At 47.1% G+C, this 26,999-nt stretch overlaps 2 protein-coding genes across 3 annotated transcripts in view; one reads left to right on the forward strand and one right to left on the reverse strand.

The window, feature by feature from the left end:
- The window catches only part of LOC112257312 (FSD1-like protein), a 62,719-nt gene extending 52,531 nt beyond the window's left edge, over positions 1-10,188 (reverse strand). For both annotated transcript variants that reach the window (XM_042326394.1, XM_042326393.1), the window contains exon 1: positions 10,052-10,188. In XM_042326394.1, coding sequence (XP_042182328.1) covers positions 10,052-10,066 — 15 coding nt within the window. In that variant the 5' untranslated portion in view covers positions 10,067-10,188. The remainder of the gene's footprint in view (positions 1-10,051) is intronic.
- Positions 10,189-10,352: 164 nt separating this feature from the next.
- Positions 10,353-26,999, forward strand: part of ift74 (intraflagellar transport 74) — a 63,948-nt gene continuing 47,301 nt past the window's right edge. The window contains exons 1-10 of the mRNA XM_042326392.1: positions 10,353-10,505; positions 10,745-10,899; positions 13,864-13,999; positions 17,163-17,211; positions 17,292-17,390; positions 17,560-17,620; positions 17,728-17,787; positions 17,901-17,962; positions 23,006-23,144; positions 26,477-26,539. Coding sequence (XP_042182326.1) covers positions 10,780-10,899; positions 13,864-13,999; positions 17,163-17,211; positions 17,292-17,390; positions 17,560-17,620; positions 17,728-17,787; positions 17,901-17,962; positions 23,006-23,144; positions 26,477-26,539 — 789 coding nt within the window. The 5' untranslated portion in view covers positions 10,353-10,505; positions 10,745-10,779. The remainder of the gene's footprint in view (positions 10,506-10,744; positions 10,900-13,863; positions 14,000-17,162; positions 17,212-17,291; positions 17,391-17,559; positions 17,621-17,727; positions 17,788-17,900; positions 17,963-23,005; positions 23,145-26,476; positions 26,540-26,999) is intronic.

A 26,999-nucleotide genomic window follows, 5' to 3' on the forward strand; every position in this document is an offset into this window, starting at 1 on the left:
CCAGCCAGGAAGCTTCAGGCTTTTCCAGACAGGCTGCCAGTTTCAGGATCAACCACACCTGGTAATGACTCCAGTGCCACAACTGATCAACTGTCTTGGTGCTGTGTGTTCAGAGCGCTAAACTGTCTTGGTGCTGTGTGCTCAGAGCGCTAAACTGTCTTGGTGCTGTGTGTTCAGAGCACCAAACTGTCTTTGAGGCATATTCAGTAGCTCACATCATTCACAACCAACAAAAAACCCATCAGCCTAAAGGCTCGTTGTGAATGGCCCATCAGCCTAAAGGCTCGTTGTGAATGGCCCATCAGCCTAAAGGCTCGTTGTGAATGGCCCATCAGCCTAAAGGCTCGTTGTGAATGGCCCATCGGCCTAAAGGCTCGTTGTGAATGGCCCATCGGCCTAAAGGCTCGTTGTGAATGGCCCATGGCAACACCATGTAGGAAACACTATGTAGGGAACACTATGTTCCTATGTAGGGAACACTATGCAGGGAACACTATGCAGGGAACACTATGCTCCTATGCAGGGAACACTATGCAGGGAACACTATGTTCCTATGTAGGGAACACTATGCAGGGAACACTATGCAGGGAACACTATGTTCCTATGCAGGGAACACTATGCAGGGAGCAGGACACCATTTGGGATGCTGACTTGCCATCTCTTCCCCAGCATTACAGTTGGGGTAATTATTTAAAAAAATCATATTTATACACTACATACTGTACCTACAAGACAACACCACTACATACTGTACCTACAAGACAACACCACTACATACTGTATCTACAAGACAACACCACTACATACTGTATCTACAAGACAACACCACTACATACTGTATCTACAAGACAACACCACTACATACTGTATCTACAATACATTATTATTATACCACTACTCTACCACTATTTATTTCACCTTTATTTAAGCAGGTATTTATTTATTTATATATATGTAAAACTCTAACCCTTTATTTAACCAGGTAGGCCAGTTGAGAACAAGTTCTCATTTACAACTGCGACCTGGCCAAGATAAAGCAAAGCAGTTTGACACAAACAACAACAGAGTTACACATGGAGTAAAAACAAACATACAGTTAATAATACAGTATAAACTAGTCTATATAGGATGTGAGCAAATGAGGTGAGATGAGGGAGGTAAGGCAATAAATAGGCCATGGTGGCAAAGTAATTACAATATAGCAAGTAAAACACTAGAATGGTAGATGTGCAGAAGATGAATGTGCAAAGTAGAGATACTGGGGTGCAAAGGAGCAAGATAAATAAATAAATACAGTATGGGGATGAGGTAGTTGGTTGGGCTGTTTACAGATGGGCTATGTACAGGTGCAGTGATCTGTGAGCTGCTCTGACAGCTGGTGTTTAAAGCTAGTGAGGGAGATAAGTCTCCAGCTTCAGTGATTTTTGCAGTTTGTTCCAGTCATAGGCAGCAGAGAGCTGGAAGGAAAGGCAGGAAAAGGAGGAATTGGCTTTGGGGGTGACCAGTGAGATACACCTACTGGAGCGTGTGCTACAAGTGGGTGTTACTATGGTGACCAGTGAGCAGAGAAGTCTCTGCCAGGTGAAGCCCTGCCTTACAGATGACCTGGAGCCAGTGCGTTTGGCGACGAGTATAAAGCGAGGGCCAGCCAACGAGAGCGTACAGGTCGCAGTGGTGGGTGGTATATGGGGCTTTGGTGACAAAACGGATGGCACTGTGATAGACTGCATCCAGGTTGTTGAGTAGAGTGTTGGAGGCTATTTTGTAGAGGACATCACTAAAGTCGAGGATTGGTAGGATGGTCAGTTTTACGAGGGTGTGTTTGGCAGCATGAGTGAAGGATGCTTTGTTGCGAAATAGGAAGCCAATTCTAGATTTAACTTTGGATTGGAGATGTTTGATATGGGTCTGGAAGGAGAGTTTACAGTCTAACCAGACACCTAGGTATTTGTAGCTGTCCACATATTCTAAGTCAGAGCCGTCCAGAGTAGTGATGTTGGACGGGCGGGCAGGTGCAGGCAGCAATTGGTTGAAGAGCATGCATTTAGTTGTACTTGAATTTAAGAGCGGGGTGGGGGGGGGTGTGCATGGGTGTCTGAGCTGTGCACTAGCCATTTAAACACAGACAGCTCTGTGCTTTCAACATGTCAATACCTCTCACAAAAGACAGGTAGTGATGCAGTCAATCTCTCCTCTTACTTGGAGATTGACATGCAGAGTTCATGCCGACACAAGCAGACAAAAGGCCCCAACACCACGAGTTAAGCTAATTCTGTTCATTAGGACCTCCGTCGCCCTCCAGTCAATTTAATTAGTGTACAGTGTCAATATCGCCTACAGTATTGACTACAGTAACTGACAGGACCACGATGGAAATAGAGATGGGGGTTTTGTTGACATTGTTTCCGATGTGGGACAGACAAACAGCAAGGTTTATACAACAATCACTGTTGGAAATCAAATGCCAGGCGAGAAGCAAGAAGTAATAGATTATTAAAATGTCTCATTGCTTATTGACATTGGTCGCATGTTGTGTTTGTCTGTTAGCTCAGGGTTAACAAATGCTGTGTGACCAGTCCAGACTGGGGCTAAGAGCAATGCTGTGTGTGACCAGTCCAGACTGGGGCTAAGAGCAATGCTGTGTGTGACCAGTCCAGACTGGGGCTAAGAGCAATGCTGTGTGACCAGTCCAGACTGGGGCTAAGAGCAATGCTGTGTGTGACCAGTCCAGACTGGGGCTAAGAGCAATGCTGTGTGACCAGTCCAGACTGGGGCTAAGAGCAATGCTGTGTGTGACCAGTCCAGACTGGGGCTAAGAGCAATGCTGTGTGACCAGTCCAGACTGGGGCTAAGAGCAATGCTGTGGGAAAAGGCCTATTGTGTTCTCTCCTCAGCCATTTTAAAATGTCTCGTTCTCTGTTCATTGGTAAGTTATGTTGTAGTGTACATGATGCTTGTTGACCTACATGTGGTACACTAAAGTATCAAAATCACCAATTTACTGGAGATTTGATCAAGGTTTGTACTACAGTAGTTCCAATTTAATATCATCAAGATGGATTTGATTTGGATTGATATTTGAATGAGAGTCAGGTAACATTTTCTGAAAAACACCTCAACACCAGGCTATACATTGGACAGGACAAACAGAAAACACCAGGCTATACATTGGACAGCACAAACAGAAAACACCAGGCTATACATTGAACAGCACAAACACCTCAACACCAGGCTATACATTGGACAGGACAAACAGAAAACACCAGGCTATACATTGGACAGCACAAACAGAAAACACCAGGCTATACATTGAACAGCACAAACAGAAAACACCAGGCTATACATTGAACAGGACAAACAGAAAACACCAGGCTATACATTGAACAGCACAAACACCTCAACACCAGGCTATACATTGAACAGCACAAACACCTCAACACCAGGCTATACATTGGACAGGACAAACAGAAAACACCAGGCTATACATTGGACAGGACAAACAGAAAACACCAGGCTATACATTGGACAGGACAAACAGAAAACACCAGGCTATACATTGGACAGGACAAACAGAAAACACCAGGCTATACATTGAACAGGACAAACAGAAAACACCAGGCTATACATTGAACAGCACAAACAGAATCATAGATATAAAATAATCCACTGATTCTAAAAGGAGCCATTGCCCCAGTTCAGTTTCCACATCCAACTACAGTAATATCAGATATCCACTGTACAATAAGATATACAATATACACTGAGTGTACAAAACATTAGGAACACCTTATTGAAGTCACTTGTTAAATCCACTTCAAATCAGTGTAGATGAAGGTGAGGAGACACGTTAAAATAAGGATTTTTGAGACATGGATTGTGTATGTGTGCCATTCAGAGGGTGAATGTCAAGACAAAAGATTGAAGTGCCTTTGAACGGGGTATGGTACTGTAGTAGGTGCCAGGGATACCGGTTTGTGTCAAGAACTACAAAGTTGCTGAGTTTTTCACGCTCAACCGTTTCCCGCGTGTATCAAGAAAGGTCCACCACCCAAAGGACATCCAGCCAACTTGACACAACTGTGGGAAGCCTTGGAGTCAACATCCCTGTGGAACGCTTTCGACACCTCCTAGAGTCCATGTCCCGACGAATTGAGGCTGTTCTGAGGGCAAAAGGGGGGTGCAACTCAATAGTAGGAAGGTGTTCCTAATGTTTTGTCCACTCCGTGTAGATACAGTACTGTGTATGTGTATTGTCTTGGACAGTGTACAGAAATGTTTGTGTTTCTGTACATCATGTGAATGATGTCTGTTGGTTCCCGGGGAGGGACCGACCTGCTGAACGAGGGACCGACCTGCTGAACGAGGGACCGACCTGCTGAACGAGGGACCGACCTGCTGAACGAGGGACCGACCTGCTGAACGAGGGACCGACCTGCTGAACGAGGGACCGACCTGCTGAACGAGGGACCGACCTGCTGAACGAGGGACCGACCTGCTCAACGAGGGACCGACCTGCTCAACGAGGGACCGACCTGCTGAACGAGGGACCGACCTGCTGAACGAGGGACCGACCTGCTGAACGAGGGACCGACCTGCTGAACGAGGGACCGACCTGCTGAACGAGGGACCGACCTGCTGAACGAGGGACCGACCTGCTGAACGAGGGACCGACCTGCTGAACGAGGGACCGACCTGCTGAACGAGGGACCGACCTGCTGAACGAGGGACCGACCTGCTGAACGAGGGACCGACCTGCTGAACGAGGGACCGACCTGCTGAACGAGGGACCGACCTGCTGAACGAGGGACCGACCTGCTGAACGAGGGACCGACCTGCTGAACGAGGGACCGACCTGCTGAACGAGGGACCGACCTGCTGAACGAGGGACCGACCTGCTGAACGAGGGACCGACCTGCTGAACGAGGGACCGACCTGCTGAACGAGGGACCGACCTGCTGAACGAGGGACCGACCTGCTGAACGAGGGACCGACCTGCTGAACGAGGGACCGACCTGCTGAACGAGGGACCGACCTGCTGAACGAGGGACCGACCTGCTGAACGAGGGACCGACCTGCTGAACGAGGGACCGACCTGCTGAACGAGGGACCGACCTGCTGAACGAGGGACCGACCTGCTGAACGAGGGACCGACCTGCTGAACGAGGGACCGACCTGCTGAACGAGGGACCGACCTGCTGAACGAGGGACCGACCTGCTGAACGAGGGACCGACCTGCTGAACGAGGGACCGACCTGCTGAACGAGGGACCGACCTGCTGAACGAGGGACCGACCTGCTGAACGAGGGACCGACCTGCTGAACGAGGGACCGACCTGCTGAACGAGGGACCGACCTGCTGAACGAGGGACCGACCTGCTGAACGAGGGACCGACCTGCTGAACGAGGGACCGACCTGCTGAACGAGGGACCGACCTGCTGAACGAGGGACCGACCTGCTGAACGAGGGACCGACCTGCTGAACGAGGGACCGACCTGCTGAACGAGGGACCGACCTGCTGAACGAGGGACCGACCTGCTGAACGAGGGACCGACCTGCTGAACGAGGGACCGACCTGCTGAACGAGGGACCGACCTGCTGAACGAGGGACCGACCTGCTGAACGAGGGACCGACCTGCTGAACGAGGGACCGACCTGCTGAACGAGGGACCGACCTGCTGAACGAGGGACCGACCTGCTGAACGAGGGACCGACCTGCTGAACGAGGGACCGACCTGCTGAACGAGGGACCGACCTGCTGAACGAGGGACCGACCTGCTCAACGAGGGACCGACCTGCTGAACGAGGGACCGACCTGCTGAACGAGGGACCGACCTGCTGAACGAGGGACCGACCTGCTGAACGAGGGACCGACCTGCTGAACGAGGGACCGACCTGCTGAACGAGGGACCGACCTGCTGAACGAGGGACCGACCTGCTGAACGAGGGACCGACCTGCTGAACGAGGGACCGACCTGCTGAACGAGGGACCGACCTGCTGAACGAGGGACCATGCTACTGAGCAACACAACATGATTAGGCAGATTGGAGGATTGGCCCTCACTTCTATTTACAGCTGTTGCATGACACCACAGACTGATGATTATCTTTAATGCATTAGGTCGGCTAACGCTACAAATGTTTTCTGACCTACTAATATAGATCCCCCCCATCTCCTGGTCCTTAACTCCTAGGCACTATGTAGATGTGAGAGGATTTGACAGTTTGAACAGTACAGTAGGACCTTCTCTGTGCCCTCTGAAAAGGACAGGCTTAACGTTGACCTTAGACTATTGCCTACCCATCCAACTCAACCGATAGATAACTGCATGCTAATTGACAACTAACTCAGATGAACATGAGGTTACATAACAATGGTGTAGCAGTAGCTCGTAGGCTACACATAACAGCAGTAGCTCGTAGGCTACACATAACAGCAGTAGCTCGTAGGCTACACATAACAGCAGTAGCTCGTAGGCTACACATAACAGCAGTAGCTCGTAGGCTACACATAACAGCAGTAGCTCGTAGGCTACACATAACAGCAGTGTAACAGCAGTAGCTCGTAGGCTACACATAACAGCAGTAGCTCGTAGGCTACACATAACAGCAGTAGCTCGTAGGCTACACATAACAGCAGTAGCTCGTAGGCTACACATAACAGCAGTAGCTCGTAGGCTACACATAACAGCAGTAGCTCGCAGGCCTACACATAACAGCAGTAGCTCGTAGGCTACACATAACAGCAGTAGCTCGTAGGCTACACATAACAGCAGTAGCTCGTAGGCTACACATAACAGCAGTAGCTCGTAGGCTACACATAACAGCAGTAGCTCGTAGGCTACACATAACAGCAGTAGCTCGTAGGCTACACATAACAGCAGTAGCTCGTAGGCTACACATAACAGCAGTAGCTCGTAGGCTACACATAACAGCAGTAGCTCGTAGGCTACACATAACAGCAGTAGCTCGTAGGCTACACATAACAGCAGTAGCTCGTAGGCTACACATAGCAGTAGCTCGTAGGCTACACATAACAGCAGTAGCTCGTAGGCTACACATAACAGCAGTAGCTCGTAGGCTACACATAACAGCAGTAGCTCGTAGGCTACACATAACAGCAGTAGCTCGTAGGCTACACATAACAGCAGTAGCTCGTAGGCTACACATAACAGCAGTAGCTCGTAGGCTACACATAACAGCAGTAGCTCGCAGGCCTACACATAACAGCAGTAGCTCGCAGGCCTACACATAACAGCAGTAGCTCGCAGGCCTACACATAACAGCAGTAGCTCGTAGGCTACACATAACAGCAGTAGCTCGTAGGCTACACATAACAGCAGTAGCTCGTAGGCTACACATAACAGCAGTAGCTCGTAGGCTACGCATAACAGCAGTAGCTCGCAGGCCTACGCATAACAGCAGTAGCTCGCAGGCCTACACATAACAGCAGTAGCTCGTAGGCTACACATAACAGCAGTAGCTCGCAGGCCTACACATAACAGCAGTAGCTCGTAGGCTACACATAACAGCAGTAGCTCGTAGGCTACACATAACAGCAGTAGCTCGTAGGCCCACACATAACAGCAGTGTAACAGCAGTAGCTCAGCAGGCCTACGCATAACAGCAGTAGCTCGTAGGCCTACGCATAACAGCAGTAGCTCGTAGGCCTACGCATAACAGCAGTAGCTCGCAGGCCTACGCATAACAGCAGTAGCTCGTAGGCCTACGCATAACAGCAGTAGCTCGTAGGCCTACGCATAACAGCAGTAGCTCGCAGGCCTACGCATAACAGCAGTAGCTCGTAGGCCTACGCATAACAGCAGTAGCTCGTAGGCCTACGCATAACAGCAGTAGCTCGCAGGCCTACGCATAACAGCAGTAGCTCGTAGGCCTACGCATAACAGCAGTAGCTCGCAGGCCTACGCATAACAGCAGTAGCTCGTAGGCCTACGCATAACAGCAGTAGCTCGTAGGCCTACGCATAACAGCAGTAGCTCGTAGGCCTACGCATAACAGCAGTAGCTCGTAGGCCTACGCATAACAGCAGTGTAACAGCAGAAGCAGATACACGCCAGCTACAAAGGCAGGGGTTTAACAGGACTTAAAACTACACTCAACAAGCTATTTCACAGTAGAGATACACAGCAAAACCCTGTGTGGACATTCCCCAGGGCTGTGTCTGGTATGGAAACCTATTTATTCAATATATAGATGCACTGTTTTTGACCTGAACCCCTAGTAGTTGGAGTAACTCCCCCCACCCCCCAAATGTGGTGATGTTTTCCTAAATTGAGAAAAAAATGTTACGGAAGATCAACATGGAGTAAGTTATGAGGCTAACGAGGTCCTTTGGAGGAAGGATGTTTGACGTGTATGCCTAATTGTCTCTAAAAAAAAAGAGAGCAGGATCTGTAGTACTCAGAAACAGTCTACTAGTCATTTTATGCTGCGAATAGAAATACTACTACTATTTGAGCTGTGGCCACTACCAGTAGTAGTGGACTGGATACTGTAACCACAGCAAAGGCCCCTGCCTAGGAAACACATGTCAACTCAATGCTGGCCTCAGGCCTGTATCTATTTCAGTAGCATTCTGTTCAGCCCACTGTAAAACACTGTCAAAACGTAGGACCATAAAATGACAGAGCTCAAACATGGTGAGTTGGTTTTAAAAGTCAAGTGGAAGGAGGGAAAGGTGGTTTGATTCAACAACAACAAAAATTCATCTGAAACTAAAATGAATTTCCAGGTGTGTGGCTGTAGGAAGTTCCTTTACTGAACACTACTCTCTAGTACTTAACAAAAATACAAGAAAATTGATGAACGACTAACTCAAACCCCAGCCAAATGGAACTGTAATGGTTTCTATTGGAGATTGACAACTACTTAAAAAAAATAAAAACATTCAAATGGATTAATGTTGTAAAGTCAGAATATGATTGCAAATATAATGTCTGTCTGTCTGTCTGCCTTCCCATCGGTCTGAGGTGCTGGCTCACAACTAGTGCCACTTCCTTCTTGAATGATGTCACACCTCTCCTCTCTGACTGAGGGTTATAATAGACCTGTGCCACTGGGGTGACCTCTCTCTCTCCCTCTGACTGTGTAATAGACTTAGAAGAAGCTTAGATTGACAGCACGTGCTAAAGGCTATACTCTCTTTTTCACGTACATCTTTCCTTCCTCCTTTTATTTCGGTAGAAAGGAGAGGTAGCCATACAGGTCATTTCCTGTTTGATAGTCACACCCTCGTTATGCTGATAACAAACAGAAAACAAAGACAAACGATAAGACCATCCTGTTGCTATAGGCCCTTGACAACAGACTTAAAGCAATGTGTCTGACATTTCATAACAAATTTGATGTTTATTTTTTCAGGATGACTTCAAAAATATTGTAATAATCTGAGATACATGACAAGTCCACGAAAGACGTGTAAGCACAAATATTGACTTTATAATGATATGATGTTTTGTTATAATAACAGTAACAGACAAACAAACGGCCTATAGGACAGGCAAAGCTGTATAATAAAAGACATTAATGACTTCGACACCTACTGTGACTGTCAAAACCACAATAGAAATTAGGAAGTGAATTAAAGTACACCGGTGTCATCATATTCAAGAACAAGATCAATGTCAAATGTGCCAAATCATTGATGTGTAGAGGATCTCTGTCCCGGTCACAGGAAAGACGTGTGAATACCAGTCATTGGAGAATAACCAGAAGGAAACGTTCGAAATAACGTATCAGAAAATATATAGTTTCCAAGTCAACAGATTCTTCATAAGCAACAGAACGAATGTGAACATGTTCCCAGCCCTAAAACATCACGCATATTGGTGATAAACAATTACAAAAAAAAAAAAAAATCACGTAATGTTGGAGTAATGTTTGTTCTCAACAAGCTCGTCTCGTTACATACAACTATCACTTCGACTAACCGTGAAGCTTGAAAGCGGTACACAATGTTGCCAGCATTACGGCATGCACAGCTGACGACCGAATCGTCATCGATATCGGTTCCTAATACACCGGGTACACTTACTTTTTGAGAGTCCATACCGAGGACCGAAACACAAATATAATCAAATCCAATGCATAGGCAGGCAGGCGAAGTTCTCTCCAAAGAGGAAGACGATTACCCCACTGGATGGCGGAGCATAGTGCACGTACATGCGCAGTAGTATTTTTAACCCTCGCCCTCATAAATTAGAGGCGATATACAAATGTAGACAGGTTGCGCCCTCCACTGGACTAGAGAAGAATGTCTTTGATGTGTTAGTAAACGTGTCATACGTCAGTGGTCACGAGGGGTAGGGTTTTGCAGAGGGATTCCACTTCTCCGAGATTTCCCCCAAAGTCTCGCGGTAATGGTTGGTTGCTGTGGTAACGTCAAAAGAAATGTACTGCTAGCTAGCTTGCTTGCTACAACAAAAATACAAACAATCAATTCACAGTCAAGTCATATTGAGCGGTTTGACACCTATACAAAACACGAGGTAAGTTGGTACACTTATATAATGCATTATAGGTACCTTGAAATTGCCCCGAGAAAAGAGACAACGGTTTCATTTGCAAACTAGCTAGCAACATCCAGCTAACATTAGCCTAGCTAGCTAACACGTTACTAGTAACTTAGCTAACTAACGGTACTTCGCTCGGAAATGCACCATGCCTCTGTTTAGTTTAGCTTTGCCAGGCAGTTGCTTGTCGTTGAAAGACTGATTTTCTCCTGCAGGATTTTGTGGAGAGGAGAGATACCAGTGTGAAAAGATGGCGAGCCAGAGGCCACCGTCAGGTAGACCGATGAGTCGGGGGTCTCTTGTACCAGGGACTGGGAGACCTCCAACTGCCATCAGACCTCCACCCACAGCCGTTAGGGTCGGAACTGGGGTAAAGCCAAGTCACAGTTTTGATGTTTTCTTGCAGATCCCTGACTAACTATCATCACCCTTTTACACACCTTCTGTAGCGTATAGGACATACAGTACAGTTCATAATGAAAGTCTACACACACCATTTTGCTGGCTTAAATCTAAAAAGGGATTCAAATTGAAAATGTTTCCCTACAGATCTACACATCCTGCGCCACATTTTCAAAGTTAATGAAAAAGAAGAGAATATTTTCTAAAAATAAAGAAGAAAGATGTCTTCACACCCAAGAGTTAATACTTGGTGCAAGCACATTTGGCAGAAAATACGATCCTACCAACTCTGGACAACTTCACTGGCAACATATATCCATTGCTGTTGTCAAATTTTCTCAAGCTTATTGAGTTTAGTTGAGAATCATTGATGGTCCGCAATATTCAAACATTGTTTCTGATTTTCAAACAGATTTACTGTGCACTCAGGGCCCCAGAGTGGTGCAGTGGTCTAAGACACTGCATCTCAGGACAAGAGGCGTCGTTGCAGTATCTGGTTCGAATCCAGGCTGCATCACATCCGTGATTGGGTGTCCCATAGGGCGGCGCACAATTGGCCCAGCGTCGTCTTAACGGACTTGCCTAGTTAAATATAAAAAATAAGTAAAGTATTCAGACCCCTTGACTTTCCCACATTTTGTTACATTGCAGCCTTATTCTAAAAGGGATGAAATAAAACATGCTCCTCATCAAACGACACACAATACCCTATATTGACAAAGAGAAAACAGGTTCTTCAAAATGTACAAGTATTCAGACCCATTGCAATGACACTTGAAATTGAGCTCAGGTGCATCCTGTTTCCATTGATCATCCTTGAGATGTTTTTACAACTTGATTGCAGTCCACCTGTGGTAAATTAAATTGATTGGACATGATTTGGAAAGACACACACCTGTCTATATAAGGTTCCACAGTAGACATTGCATGTCAGAACAAAAACCAAGCCATGAGGTCAAAGGCAGGATTGTGTCGATGCATGATCAGGAGAAGGGTACCAAAAAGACTTCTGTTGCATTTGAAGGTCCCCAAGAACACGGTGGCCTCCATCATTCTTAAATGGTAGAAGTTTGGAACCACCAAAACTCTTCCTAGAGCTGGCCGTCCGACCAAACTGAACAATCGGGGGAGAAGGGCCTTGGTCAGGGAGTGGCCAAGAACCCGGTGGTCTCTCTGACAGTGCTCCATAGTTCCTCTGTGAAGATGGGAGAGTCTTCCAGAAGGACAACCATCTCTGCAGCACTCCACCAAGCAAGCCTTTATGGTAGAGTGGCCAGACGGAAGCCACTCCTCAGTAAAAGGCACATGACAGCCCGCTTGGAGTTTGCCAAAAGGCACCTAAAGGACTCTCAGACCATGAGAAACAAGATTCTCTGGTCTGATGAAACCAAGATTGAACTCTTTGGCCTGAATGCCAAGCGTCATGTCTGGAGGAAACCTAGCACCATCTCTACGGTGAAGCATGGTGGTGGCAGTACCATGCTGTGGGGATGTTTTTCAGCGGCAGGGACTGGTTGACTAGTCAGGATCGAGGGAAAGATGAATGGAGCAATGTACAGAGAGATCCTTGATGAAAAACCTGCTCCAGAGCACTCAGGACGTCAGACTGGGGCGAAGGTTCACCTTCCAACAGGACAACGACCAAGACAACACAGGAGTGGCTTTGCACACAACCAAGCACAACCAAGCACACAACCAAGACAACACAGGAGTGGCTTTGGAACAAGTCTCTGAATGTCCTTGAGTGGACCAGCCGGAGCCCGGACTTGAACCCGATTGAACATCTCTGGAGAGACCTTAAAATAGCTATGTAGCAATGCTCCTTATCCAACCTGACATAGCTTGAGAGGATCTACAGAGAAGAATGGGAGAAACTCCCCAAATACAGGTGTGCCAAGCTTGTAGCGTCATACCCAAGAAGACTCAAAGCTGTAATCGCTGCCAAAGGTGCTTCAACAAAGTACTAAGAAAAGGGTCTGAATAGTTTAAATTTAGTTTACAGCAGTAATTGCTGCTGAAGGTGCTTCCACCAAGTATTGACTCGTTTGAAAACATACAGTGGCTTGGTATTCACCCCCTTTGGTATTTTTCCTATTTTGTTGCCTTACAACCTGGAATTAAAATAGATTTTTGGGGGGGTTTGTCTCATTTGATTTACTCAACATACCTACCACTTTGAAGATGCTAAATATTTTTTTTTGTGAAACAAACAAGAAAACTTGAGCTTGCATAACTATTCACCCCCAAAGTCAATATGTTGTAGAGACACCTTTTGCAGCAATTACAGCTGCAAGTCTCTTTGGGTATGTCTCTATAAGCTTGGCACATCTAGCCACTGGGATTTTTTTTTCCCATTCTTCAAGGCAAAACTGCTCCAGCTCCCTCAAGTTGGATGGGTTCTGCTGGTGTACAGCAATCTTTAAATCATAGCACAGATTCTCAATTGGATTGAGGTCTGGACTTTGACTAGGCCATGCCAAGACATTTAAATGTTTCCCCTTAAACCAGTGTTGCTTTAGCAGTATGCTTAGGTTCATTGTCCTGCTGGAAGCTGAACAAAGAATGTAAGAGGTGGGCTGCGCCACCTTGTGGACTGGCTGCGTGCGCCATTATTTAAACTTCATCCGTTATCATTTAAGGCCATTTGTTGCTTGCAGAAAATGGCAGTTACAGGTGTTAAAAAATAAAATAAAATATCTGAGTCCAAGAGGGGTCATGGCCCACCTTCAGACCCCCCTGCTGTACTTAGCAGTACCACCTTGTTAAAAAAATCCTGGGAGAACCCTGTGTGCTTAGAGATTATTTCAAGTAGATAGGTAATGCATGCTAGCTATTTAAAATCCTTTATAAATTGTAGCTCCTTTCTAGTTCATTTTAAAGTGGAATCTAAGCAACATTTCTAGTTGAATAATGTCTTGTGTGTAATGTGTAGATTGTTCCGGGTACTGGGCGTCCTGGAACCAGAGGAGGAGCCCTAGGGACCCCTGGTGTTCTCTCTGCTCAAATTAAAGTGGCCGACCGGCCAGTCACCCAGCAGGGCCTGAGCGGCATGAAGACTGGCATGAAGGGTACAGTATTATTATTTACCCGTATTATTCACCCATATTATTGACCTGTATTATTCACCTGTATTATAAACCTGTATTATACACCTGTATTATACACCTGTATTATTCACCTGTATTATAAACCTGTATTATTCACCCGTATTATAAACCTGTATTATAAACCCGTATTATTGACCTGTATTATTCACCCGTATTATAAACCTGTATTATAAACCCGTATTATTGACCTGTATTATTCACCCGTATTATAAACCTGTATTATTCACCTGTATTATTCACCCGTATTATAAACCTGTATTATTCACCCATATTATTGACCTGTATTATTCACCTGTATTATACACCTGTATTATACACCTGTATTATACACCTGTATTATTCACCTGTATTATTCACCCGTATTATTGACCTGTATTATTGACCTGTATTATACACCTGTATTATACACCTGTATTATACACCTGTATTATTCACCCATATTATTGACCTGTATTATTGACCTATATTATACACCTGTATTATTGACCTGTATTATTGACCTGTATTATTGACCCGTATTATTGACCTGTATTATTCACCTGTATTATTTACCTGTATTATTCACCTGTATTATTCACCTGTATTATTGACCTGTATTATACACCTGTATTATACACCTGTATTATTCACCCATATTATTGACCCGTATTATTGACCTGTATTATTGACCTATATTATACACCTGTATTATTGACCTGTATTATTGACCTGTATTATTGACCTGTATTATTCACCTGTATTATTGACCTGTATTATTGACCTGTATTATTGACCTGTATTATTGACCTGTATTATTCACCTGTATTATACACCTGTATTATTCACCTGTATTATTCACCTGTATTATTCACCTGTATTATTCACCTGTATTATTCACCTGTATTATTCACCTGTATTATTGACCTGTATTATTGACCTGTATTATTGACCTGTATTATTCACCTGTATTATACACCTGTATTATTCACCTGTATTATTCATACGTATTATATACCTGTATTATACACCTGTATTATTGACCTGTATTATTGACCTGTATTATTCACCTGTATTATTCACCTGTATTATTCACCTGTATTATTTACCTGTATTATTCACCTGTATTATTCACCTGTATTATTGACCTGTATTATACACCTGTATTATATACCTGTATTATTCACCCATATTATTGACCCGTATTATTGACCTGTATTATTGACCTATATTATACACCTGTATTATTGACCTGTATTATTGACCTGTATTATTGACCTATATTATACACCTGTATTATTGGCCTGTATTATTGACCTGTATTATTGACCTGTATTATTCACCTGTATTATTCACCTGTATTATTCACCTGTATTATTCACCTGTATTATTCACCTGTATTATACACCTGTATTATTCACCTGTATTATTCACCTGTATTATTCACCTGTATTATTGACCTGTATTATTGACCTGTATTATTCACCTGTATTAATAACCTGTATTATTCACCTGTATTATTCACCTGTATTATTGACCTGTATTATTCACCTGTATTATTCACCTGTATTATTGACCTGTATTATTCACCTGTATTATTCACCTGTATTATTCACCTGTATTATTGACCTGTATTATTCACCTGTATTATTCACCTGTATTATTCACCTGTATTATTCACCTGTATTATACACCTGTATTATTCACCTGTATTACCGCCCGTATTATACACTCGTATTATAATTTATTTATCCGTTATTTTACCAGGTAAATTGACCGAGAACACGTTCTCATTTACAGCAACGACCTGGGGAATAGTTACAGGGGAGAGGAGGGGGATGAATGAGCCAATTGTAAACGGGGGATTATTAGGTGACCGTGATGGTTTGAGGGCCAGATTGGGAATTTAGCCAGGACACCAGGGTTAACACCCCTACTCTTACGATAAGTGCCATGGTATCTTTAATGACCCCAGAGAGTCAGGACACCCGTTTAACGTCCCATCCGAAAGACGGAATTATAAACCCGTATTATAAACCCGAATTATAAACCTGTGTTATTCACCCGTATTATACACCTGTTATATACGCTGAGTGTACAAAACATTATATTGTGTTGCACCCCCGTTTGCCCTCAGAACAGCCTCAATTCCACAGGGATGCTGGCCCATGTTGACTAAAAGATGTTCCCACAGTTGTGTCAAGTTGGGGCGGCAGCGTAGCCTAGTGGTTAGAGCGTTGGACTAGTAACCGGAAGGTTACAAGTTCAAACCCCCGAGCTGACAAGGTACAAATCTGTCGTTCTGCCCCTGAACAGGCAGTTAACCCACTGTTCCTAGGCCGTCATTGTAAATAAGAATTTGTTCTTAACTGACTTGCCTAGTAAAATAAAGGTAAAAAAAATAATTAAAAAAATAAAAAGTTGGCTGGATGTCCTTTGGGTGGTGGACCATTCTTGATACACACGGGATACTGTTGAGTGTGGAAAAACCCAGCAGCGTTGCAGTTCTTGACACAAACCGGTGTGCCTGGCACCTACTACCATACCCCGTTCAAAGGCACTGAAATATATTTTGTCTTGCCCGTTCACCCTCTGAATGGCACACATACACAATCCATGTCTCCATTGTCTCAAGGCTTAAAAACCCTTCTTTAACCTGTCTCATCCCCTTCATCTTTAACCTGGTCTCCTCCCCTTCATCTTTAACCTGGTCTCCTCCCCTTCATCTTTAACCCGTCTCCTCCCCTTCATCTTTAACCTGTCTCCTCCCCTTCATCTATGCTGATTGAAGTGGATTTAACAGGTGACTTTAATTGGGGATGATATCCTTCAGCTGGATTCACCTGAACAGTCTGTATGTCATGGGAAAGAGCAGGTGTTCTTAATGTTTTGTTCGATCATTGTATTCACCAGCCATATCTTTCCTCGGACATCAGTCCACGTTAATGTGTGGCACAGTCCCCAAAATATGTCCTTCGCTCCCTCCCTGGTAAAATATAAACATACAACAGTTTAGGACCTCCAAATAAAAACACAACCTTATAATTTGATTATTCTGGTATCGAAGTCTTGTCTCACACACAAATTATTTTCTTATCTGTCTGTCATGACATGACATCTCTCTCTCTCTCTCGCTCTTATTTTCCAGGACCTCAGAGGCAGATTCTGGATAAATCCTACTACCTTGGCCTTCTCAGGTAAGCCTGAATAGAACATATAGAACCACATGTTGTATACTGTATCGTCATGTGCCGTGGTCTTCTATGCGTCTCAACAGGAGTAAGATCAACGAACTGACAACGGAGACCAGCAAACTGCAGAAGGAGATTGACACCTTCAATCAGGAGAACTCTGTTTACCTCTCCTATGAGAAAAGGTAAAGTAATCAGATAGGCCTATTTGTGCATCGTGTATTTCCTAAGGGTGGTTTTGTATCGACAACTCAGAGACACACCTTTTTGTTGTTGTTTAATCCTCAATTGGTTCTCATCATCCAAGGTTTATATGGATGGTCTCTAATGGTCCTGTTGTTTTACCCCCTGCAGAGCAGAAGGACTTGCTGGTGAACTGAAAGATCTACAGGGACAACTGGCAGATTACAACATGGTACACACGGTTCTATTTGATGAAGACGATATGATGTTATTATTTTTAGGATGTACTAAACACTGCTGTTACCCATTTTTATGTATATATATTTTTTTAAATTTCAGCTAGTTGACAAGTTGAACACCAACACTGAGATGGAGGAAGTGATAAATGACTTCAATATGGTGACTACATTTGATCATTTTACCAAACAGTTTTATACGTGAATTATCTCCGAGATAGAATACGTTTGGTTTCAGTCCTAACTCTGACTGTTTGCATGCTGTGTTTTGTGTAGTTGAAAGCACAGAACGACCGAGAGGCTCAAAGTATGGATGTCATATTCACAGAAAGACGAGAGTAAGTACTCAAACATTTATTTAATATGACAAAACCTTAGACGACCTACACCAGGGGTCTCCCAGGGGTCTCCAACCTACACCAGGGGTCTCCCAGGGGTCTCCCAGGGGTCTCCAACCTACACCAGGGGTCTCCCAGGGGTCTCCAACCTACACCAGGGGTCTCCCAGGGGTCTCCAACCTACACCAGGGGTCTCCAACCTACACCAGGGGTCTCACAGGGGTCTCCAACCTACACCAGGGGTCTCCCAGGGGTCTCCAACCTACACCAGGGGTCTCCCAGGGGTCTCCAACCTACACCAGGGGTCTCCAACCTACACCAGGGGTCTCCAACCTACACCAGGGAGTCCCCAACCTACACCAGGGGTCTCCAACCTACACCAGGGGTCTCCCAGGGGTCTCCAACCTATACCAGGGGTCTCCAACCTACCCCAGGGGTCTCCAACCTACACCAGGGGTCTCCAACCTACACCAGACCAGGGGTCTCCAACCTACACCAGGGGTCTCCAACCTACACCAGGGGTCTCCCAGGGGTCTCCCAGGGGTCTCCAACCTACACCAGGGGTCTCCCAGTGGTCTCCAACCTACACCAGGGGTCTCTAACCTACACCAGAGGTCTCCAACCTACACCAGGGGTCTCCCAGGGGTCTCCAACCTACACCAGGGGTCTCCAACCTACACCAGGGGGGGTCTCCCAGGGGTCTCCAACCTACACCAGGGGTCTCCAACCTACACAAGGGGTCTCCAACCTACACCAGGGGTCTCTCAGGGGTCTCCAACCTACACCGGGGTCTCCAACCTACACCAGGGGTCTCCAACCTACACCAGGGGTCTCCTACCTACACCAGGAGTCTCTAACCTACACCAGGGGTCTCCCAGGGGTCTCCAACCTACACCAGGGGTCTCCCAGGGGTCTCCAACCTACACCAGGGGTCTCCCAGGGGTCTCCAACCTACACCAGGGGTCTCCCAGGGGTCTCCAACCTACACCAGGGGTCTTCCAGGGGTCTCCAACCTACACCAGGGGTCTCCCAGGGGTCTCCAACCTACACCAGGGGTCTCCCAGGGGTCTCCAACCTACACCAGGGGTCTCCCAGGGGTCTCCAACCTACACCAGGGGTCTTCCAGGGGTCTCCAACCTACACCAGGGGTCTCCCAGGGGTCTCTAACCTACACCAGGAGTCTCTAACCTACACCAGGGGTCTCCAACCTACACCAGGGGTCTCCGACCTACACCAGGGGTCTCCGACCTACACCAGGGGTCTCCGACCTACACCAGGGGTCTCCAACCTACACCAGGGGGTCTCCAACCAACACCAGGGGTCTCCAACCTTTTCTAACATGAGAGCTACTTAAAAAAAAAAAAAAAGTTACATGTTGTGAGCAACTCATTTTCTAGCTTTCAAATAGTAACATTCTCCTCTTCTCTTCTCCCCTGCAACTCTTACCCTGGTCCTTAGTGTACAAGAGGAAGTAGTGTACAATGTTGTCAACTCTTACCCTGGTCCTTAGTGACCTCCACTTTGTTTGACCTGTTGGAGACCCCTGACCTCTACTATGTTTGACCTGTTGGAGACTCCTGACCTCCACTATGTTTGACCTGTTGGTGACCCCTGACCTTCACTATGTTTGATCTGTTGGAGACCCCTGACCTCCACCATGTTTTACCTGTTGGTGACCCCTGACCTCCACTATGTTTGACCTGTTGGAGACCCCTGACCTCCACTATGTTTGACCTGTTGGAGACCCCTGACCTCCACTATGTTTGACCTGTTGGTGACCCCTTACCTCCACTATGTTTGACCTGTTGGAGACCCCTGACCTCCACTATGTTTGACCTGTTGGAGACCCCTGACCTCCTATGTTTGACCTGATGGAGACCTGGGTTACAGATGGGAGAACTATGGCTTTCTGATTCAGTGATTCAATCCCATTCACTAGCACAGATACTATCAGTGTTAAGTAGAATAGATACATTATTCTGTGTTGTGTTGTCTTTGTAGTTCCCAGTCTCAATGTAGTGGTCCTCTATGTATCCATCCGCCCCCTCCTCATCACCCAACCCATCCTGCCCGTGGTCCAGCTCATGGGCGCTGGTCTCCGTGTGCTCCATGCCCAAGCTGAAGCTAGAGTAGCATCCTGTAGTGAACACGTTAGCATCCTCCTCCTCTCTCAGCCACTGGTGCCGGTAGTTGAACAGCAGCTTGTACCAGGACTGGGTCTTGACGGCACACACAATGAGCATAGAGGTGGTCAGGGTGATGGCTACCATACCCAGGAGAAACTTCCAGGTGTTCCCCACAACTGGCTTCCCACTGCCACTGACTGGGACTATGCCTGGGGAGGGATAGGAGCAAACAGACAGCCAGGCATCCCTCTGCCACTGAATGGGACTATGTCTGGAGGAGGGATAGGAGAAAACAGACAGCCAGGCATCCCTCTGCCACTGAATGGGACTATGCCTGGGGGAGGGATAGGAGCAAACAGACAGCCAGGCATCCCACTGACTGGGACTATGTCTGGGGGAGGGATAGGAGCAGACAGACAGCCAGGCTTCCCACTGACTGTGACTATGTCTGGGGTAGGGATAGGAGCAAACAGACAGCCAGGCATCCCACTGCCACTGACTGTGACTATGTCTGGGGTAGGGATAGGAGCAAACAGACAGCCAGGCATCCCACTGACTGGGACTATGTCTGGGGGAGGGATAGGAGCAAACAGACAGCCAGGCATCCCTCTGCCACTGAATGGGACTATACCTGAGAGAGGGATAGGAGCAAACAGACAGCCAGGCTTCCCACTGACTGGGACTATGTCTGGGGGAGGGATAGGAGCAAACAGACAGCCAGGCTTCCCACTGACTGGGACTATGCCTGGGGGAGGGATAGGAGCAAACAGACAGCCAGGCATCCCACTGAATGGGATTATGCCTGGGGGAGGGAATGGCCTTCCTGTGACACCGGGTGCTGTAGGTGTCATGGAGAGCAGGTAATTTGCCCCCGGTGATGCATTGTGCAGACCGCACCACCCTCTGGATAGCCCTGCTGTTGTGGGCGGCGCAGTTGCCGTACCAGGCGGTGATATAGCCCGACACTGACCCCAGTGTTGAGGATCAGTGAAGTGCAGGTGTTGTTTCCTACCTTCACCACCTGGGGGCGGCCCGTCAGTTAGGCCAGGATCCAAGGCCTCAAGCTTAACGTCTCCTCAGGACATGGGCCTCCTCAGACCACAGTGTCAATAGAGGCAATAAGCCTCCTGTCTCAGGGTAGCAGTGCTGATCTAGGATCAGGTTGCCAGTCTAGTCATTAACACCTCCTCATACCACTGTGTTATATAGTCTAGTCATTAACACCTCCTCATACCACTGTGTTATATAGTCTAGTCATTAACACCTTGTGAAGTCATCAGCTCCTCCAGTAGTCAGCAGTTGGTCCTCAGTCCCAGCTCCTCCAGTAGTCAACAGTTGGTCCTCAGTCCCAGCTCCTCCAGTAGTCAGCAGTTGGTCCTCAGTCCCAGCTCCTCCAGTAGTCAACTGGTGGTCCTCAGTCCCAGCTCCTCCAGTAGTCAGCAGTTGGTCCTCAGTCCCAGCTCCTCCAGTAGTCAGCAGTTGGTCCTCAGTCCCAGCTCCTCCAGTAGTCACCAGTTGGTCCTCAGTCCCAGCTCCTCCAGTAGTCAACAGGTGGTCCTCAGTCCCAGCTCCTCCAGTAGTCAGCAGTTGGTCCTCAGTCCCAGCTCCTCCAGTAGTCACCAGTTGGTCCTCAGTCCCAGCTCCTCCAGTAGTCAGCAGTTGGTCCTCAGTCCCAGCTCCTCCAGTAGTCACCAGTTGGTCCTCAGTCCCAGCTCCTCCAGTAGTCAACAGGTGGTCCTCAGTCCCAGCTCCTCCAGTAGTCAGCAGTTGGTCCTCAGTCCCAGCTCCTCCAGTAGTCACCAGTTGGTCCTCAGTCCCAGCTCCTCCAGTAGTCAACAGTTGGTCCTCAGTCCCAGCTCCTCCAGTAGTCACCAGTTGGTCCTCAGTCCCAGCTCCTCCAGTAGTCAACAGTTGGTTCTCAGTCCCAGCTCCTCCAGTAGTCACCAGTTGGTCCTCAGTCCCAGCTCCTCCAGTAGTCAGCAGTTGGTCCTCAGTCCCAGCTCCTCCAGTAGTCACCAGTTGGTCCTCAGTCCCAGCTCCTCCAGTAGTCAACAGGTGGTCCTCAGTCCCAGCTCCTCCAGTAGTCAGCAGTTGGTCCTCAGTCCCAGCTCCTCCAGTAGTCACCAGTTGGTCCTCAGTCCCAGCTCCTCCAGTAGTCAACAGTTGGTCCTCAGTCCCAGCTCCTCCAGTAGTCAGCAGTTGGTCCTCAGTCCCAGCTCCTCCAGTAGTCACCAGTTGGTCCTCAGTCCCAGCTCCTCACATAATCAACAGTTGGTTCTCAGTCCCAGCTCCTCCAGTAGTCAACAGTTGGTTCTCAGTCCCAGCTCCTCCAGTAGTCAACAGTTGGTCCTCAGTCCCAGCTCCTCCAGTAGTCAACAATTGGTCCTCAGTCCCAGTTCCTCCAGTAGTCAACAGTTGGTCCTCAGTCCAAGGAAGACGTTCTCCTACCTCTGGTTTCTATAGGAAGGAAGACGTTATCCTACCTCTGGTTTCTATAGGAAGGAAGACGTTCTCCTACCTCTGGTTTCTATAGGAAGGAAGACGTTCTCCTACCTCTGGTTTCTATAGGAAGGAAGACGTTATCCTACCTCTGGTTTCTATAGGAAGGAAGACGTTATCCTACCTCTGGTTTCTATAGGAAGGAAGACGTTATCCTACCTCTGTTTTCTATAGGAGGGAAGACGTTATCCTACCTCTGGTTCTATAGTAAGGAAGACGTTATCCTACCTCTGGTTTCTATAGGAAGGAAGACGTTATCCTACCTCTGGTTTCTTTAGGAAGGAAGACGTTATCCTACCTCTGGTTTCTTTAGGAAGGAAGACGTTCTCCTACCTCTGGTTTCTATAGGAAGGAAGACGTTATCCTACCTCTAGTTTCTATAGGAAGGAAGACGTTATCCTACCTCTGGTTTCTTTAGGAAGGAGGAGATGATCCGTGCGGTGGAGGAGGAGATGGAGAGGGAGAAGCAGGCCGCGGATGACATCATCAAAAAGATGTCTCCAGAGAAACAGAACCAGTACGCTGCCATGAAGGCCAGCAATGACGAGCTGCTACAGGTCCGAGCTGATTCAGGATCAGTTTGGTGTTTTACATCTTAATCAATGAGATGCCTTTTGGAAACTATTCACACCCCTTGACTTGTTCCCCCTTGACTTGTTCCCCCTTGACTTGTTCCCCCTTGACTTTGTTCCCCCTTGACTTGTTCCCCCTTGACTTGTTCCCCCTTGACTTGTTCCCCCTTGATTTGTTCCCCCTTGATTTGTTCCCCCTTGACTTGTTCCCCCTTGACTTGTTCCCCCTTGACTTGTTCCCCCTTGACTTGTTCCCCCTTGACTTGTTCCCCCTTGACTTGTTCCCCCTTGACTTGTTCCCCCTTGACTTGTTCCCCCTTGACTTTGTTCCCCCTTGACTTGTTCCCCCTTGACTTTGTTCCCCTTGACTTTGTTCCCCCTTGACTTGTTCCCCCTTGACTTGTTCCCCCTTGACTTGTTCCCCCTTGACTTGTTCCCCCTTGACTTGTTCCCCCTTGACTTGTTCCCCCTTGACTTGTTCCCCCTTGATTTGTTCCCCCTTGATTTGTTCCCCCTTGATTTGTTCCCCCTTGACTTGTTCCCCCTTGACTTGTTCCCCCTTGACTTGTTCCCCCTTGACTTGTTCCCCCTTGACTTGTTCCTCCTTGACTTGTTCCTCCTTGACTTGTTCCCCCTTGACTTGTTCCACATTTTGTTGTGTTACAGCCTGAATTCAACATTTTATTCACTAGATTTTTTTCCTTACCCATATATACACAATACCCCATAATGGCAAAGTGAAAATATATTTTTAAATTATTTTATTTTTTTACATTTCTGCAAATTTATTGAAAATGAAATACAGAAATATCTCATTCACCTAAGCATTCACACCCCTGAGTCAATACGTGTTAGAATCCCCATAGTCAGCGATTACAGCTGTGAGTCTTTCTCTCTAAGAGCTTTGCACACCTGGATTGTACAATATTTTCACCTTATTCTCAAAAAAGTCAAGCTCTGTCAAGTTGGTTCTTGATTATTGCTAGACAGCCATCTTCAAGTCTTGACATAGATTTTCAAACTGATTTAAGTCAAAACTGTAACTAGGACACTCGGGGAATATTCAATGTCGTCTAGGTAAGCAACTCCAGTGTATATTTGGCCTTGTGTTTTAGGTTGTTGTCCTGTTGAACTGTGTACTGCGTGTAGGCCAGTGACAAGAAATTCAGGCTGTAATAACAAAATGTGTTATAAGTCAAGGAGTGTGAACTCTTTCTGAAGGCACTGTATGTGGACGGGGGTGCGACGATCTGATCCGAGATCAGCACTGCTACTCTGAGATACTTTATGAATGGATGGGAGAATGTAACCCTGTGACATGGCTGTAGACTCCAATGTCCTTCAGTTAAAGAAGAGACTCTGGGCTTATTTATTGTCACGATAAGTTAGTGATGTGTCACGTGGTGGGGAACTCTATGTGCTGTGCTCTGGAACAGTTACTGTAGCAACCCTATCAGACAGCAGTAGCTACCCCATCAGAAACAGTAGCTACCCTATCAGACAGCCGTAGCTACCCCATCAGACAGCAGTAGCTACCCCATCAGACAGCAGTAACTACCCCATCAGACAGCAGTAGCTACCCCATCAGACAGCAGTAGCTACCCTATCAGGCAGCAGTAGCTACTCTATCAGACAGCAGTAGCTACCCTATCAGACAGCAGTAGCTACCCCATCAGACAGCAGTAGCTATCCTATCAGGCAGCAATAGCTACTCTATCAGACAGCAGTAGCTACCCTATCAGACAGCAGTAGCTACCCTATCAGGCAGCAGTAGCTACCCCATCAGACAGCAGTAGCTACCCAATCAGACAGCAGTAGATACCCTATTAGACAGCAGTAGCTACCCTATCAGGCAGCAGTAGCTACCCCATCAGACAGCAGTAGCTACCCCATCAGACAGCAGTAGCTACCCCATCAGACAGCAGTAGCTACCCCATCAGACAGCAGTAGCTACCCCATCAGACAGTAGTAGCTACCCCGTCAGACTGCAGTAGCTACCCCATCAGACAGCAGTAGCTACCCCATCAGACAGTAGTAGCTACCCCATCAGACTGCAGTAGCTACCCCATCAGACAGCAGTAGCTACGCTATCAGACAGCAGTAGCTACCCTATCAGACAGCAGTAGCTACCCCATCAGACAGCAGTAGCTACCCTATCAGGCAGCAGTAGCTACCCCATCAGACAGCAGTAGCTACCCTATCAGGCAGCAGTAGCTACCCTATCAGACAGCAGTAGCTACCCTATCAGACAGCAGTAGCTACCCTATCAGGCAGCAGTAGCTACCCTATCAGGCAGCAGTAGCTACTCTATCAGACAGCAGTAGCTACTCCATCAGACAGCAGTAGCTACCCCATCAGACAGCAGTAGCTACCCCATCAGAAACAGTAGCTACCCTATCAGGCAGCAGTAGCTACCCCATCAGACAGCAGTAGCTACCCCATCAGACAGCAGTAGCTACCCCATCAGACAGCAGTAGCTACCCCATCAGACAGCAGTAGCTACCCCATCAGACAGCAGTAGCTACCCCATCAGACAGCAGTAGCTACCCCATCAGACAGCAGTAGCTACCCCATCAGACAGCAGTAGCTACCCCATCAGATAGCAGTAGCTACCCCATCAGACAGTAGTAGCTACCCCATCAGACTGCAGTAGCTACCCCATCAGACAGCAGTAGCTACCCCATCAGACAGCAGTAGCTACCCCATCAGACTGCAGTAGCTACCCCATCAGACAGCATTAGCTACCCCATCAGACAGCAGTAGCTACCCTATCAGACAGCAGTAGCTACCCCATCAGACAGCAGTAGCTACCCTATCAGGCAGCAGTAGCTACCCTATCAGGCAGCAGTAGCTACCCTATCAGGCAGCAGTAGCTACCCTATCAGGCAGCAGTAGCTACCCTATCAGACAGCAGTAGCTACCCTATCAGGCAGCATTAGCTACCCCATCAGACAGCAGTAGCTACCCTATCAGGCAGCATTAGCTACCCCATCAGACAGCAGTAGCTACCCTATCAGGCAGCAGTAGCTACCCTATCAGGCAGCAGTAGCTACCCTATCAGGCAGCAGTAGCTACCCTATCAGACAGCAGTAGCTACCCTATCAGGCAGCAGTAGCTACCCTATCAGGCAGCAGTAGCTACCCTATCAGGCAGCAGTAGCTACCCAATCAGACAGCAGTCCTTGATGCCCAGTGAGATCTGTTAGTAAGTAAAGCTGCATGACTCTGCTGGCCGTATAGATAACAACGACAGACGGCCTCGTGCTAAACAGGTGTCAGTATCAAGGACTAAAGTTTTCCTGTGTGTCTTTCTCTCAGGAGCTGGATGGTCGTCAGGAAGAGCTGGACACCCTCATAACACGGAAGGAGACGTTTGAAGCAGTGAGTGGCAGAGTGCATCCTGGTCCACCTAGCTATCTGATGAATGTAGTGACTATGCCTGGTCCACCTAGCTATCTGATGAATGTAGTGACTATGACTGGTCCACCTAGCTATCTGATGAATGTACTGACTATGACTGGTCCACCTAGCTATCTGATGAATGTACTGACTATGACTGGTCCACCTAGCTATCTGTAGATGAATGTGCTGACTATGACTGTGATATGTGGTTGTCTCACCTAGTTATCTGGGCTGGGCAGAATCAACAAGCTCACTCACTCATAGGCTGAATCAACTAAGCTCACTCACTCATGGGCTGAATCAACAAGCTCATTCACTCATGGGCTGAATCAACAAGCTCATTCACTCATGGGCTGAATCAACAAGCTCATTCACTCATGGGCTGAATCAACAAGCTCACTCACTCATAGGCTGAATCAACAAGCTCATTCACTCATGG

The sequence above is a fragment of the Oncorhynchus tshawytscha genome, linkage group LG09 (genome assembly GCF_018296145.1).
Source record: "Oncorhynchus tshawytscha isolate Ot180627B linkage group LG09, Otsh_v2.0, whole genome shotgun sequence".
Taxonomy (NCBI): Eukaryota; Metazoa; Chordata; class Actinopteri; order Salmoniformes; family Salmonidae; genus Oncorhynchus; species Oncorhynchus tshawytscha.